A 1200-nucleotide genomic window follows, 5' to 3' on the forward strand; every position below is an offset into this window, starting at 1 on the left:
GATCCAGCAGCAGCAGCTGCTGCTGCTGCTGCTTCCATGTCACCCCGAATGCGTAAAGCAGGAAGCTCAGGGGCCCCCTGCTGCTCCTCTGGGGGCCCCCCGAGCCGCAGGCGCTGGGGGGAGGGGGGCCCCAGGGGCCCCTCTTCTTCCTTTTCTTCTTTGAGTTTAGGCTGCTCTGCTGCTGCTGCTGCTGCTGCTGCAGTGGAAGGGCCCTCCTGCAGGTCCCAAAGGGGGGCCTCCGGGGGCCCCTCTTTTAGCTCCAGCAGCAGCCGCAGAGTGGAAGATCTCAGGGGCCCTTTCGGGCTCCCTGCTGCTGCTACTGCTGCTGCTGCTGTTGCTGCTGCTGCTGGGGGGTCTTCGGGCAGCAGCAGGGGACCTACTTCCTGCAGCAGTCTCTGAGTAGTTGCTGTCGCCAACGCCTGCAGCAGCAGCAGCAGCAAAAGCCGCAGCAGCAACAAATACACAAAAGTGCATGCGCAGCAGCAGCAGCAAGAGCAGCAGCAGCAGCAGCAAATACACAAAAGTGCTTGCAGAGGGGCCCCACAGGGTCCCCTCACCCTAAGGCACTCCCATTCAGGGGGCCCCTCACGGGGGCCCCCATTTTAATAACAAATGGGGGCCCCCTTGAGGGGGCCCCCTCTTAAAATGGGGGGCCCCCATGTTAATAACAAATGGGGGCCCCCTTGAGGGGGCCCCCTCTTAAAATGGGGGGCCCCCATTTTGATAGCAAATGGGAGCCCCTTGAGGGGGTCCCCTATTAAAATAGGGGGCCCCCATTTAAAAAGTTTCGGGGGCCCACCTTTTCAAGAAAGGCAAAAAGGGCCTCCTCTTCTGCTTCTGCTGCTGTCTTTGGTGCTGCTGCTTCTGCTGCTTCCTCGGGGCTCCACAGGCCGCCTTGCTGCTGCTGCTGCTGCTGCTGCTGCTGCCCGTCAAGAGTGGCCCCCCGGGGTCCCCCGGGGTGGTGCCCCATAGAGGGGCCCCCGAGGTCCCTGAGAGGAGGTTCCCCCGCACTGTAGGCTGCTGCTGCTGCTGCTGCTGCTGCTGCTGCTGCTGCTGCAGGGTCCCCTGCTGCAGCATGCATGCCGGTTTCGGCTTGCTGCTGGTGCATGAGGGGCCCCATGGGGGGCCCCCCCATGTGTGGCCCCACGGGGGGCCCCCCCGGGTGGGCCCCCGGGGGGCCCCCCGGGGGGCCCCCCGGGG

At 64.9% G+C, this 1200-nt stretch overlaps 1 protein-coding gene across 1 annotated transcript; it reads right to left on the bottom strand.

Annotated features, from left to right (window-relative positions):
- Positions 1–11: 11 nt before the first annotated feature.
- On the bottom strand, positions 12–1135 carry ETH_00042270 (uncharacterized protein; the record flags this gene model as incomplete). Its single annotated transcript, XM_013375379.1, has 2 exons — positions 12–419; positions 800–1135. Coding segments are annotated over 2 exons (744 nt in total), but the record flags the coding sequence as incomplete, so codon positions are not given.
- Between the last annotated feature and the right edge of the window lie 65 nt (positions 1136–1200).

Source organism: Eimeria tenella, genomic scaffold (assembly GCF_000499545.2).
Source record: "Eimeria tenella Houghton genomic scaffold, Eth_scaff2732, whole genome shotgun sequence".
Lineage (NCBI taxonomy): Eukaryota > Apicomplexa > Conoidasida > Eucoccidiorida > Eimeriidae > Eimeria > Eimeria tenella.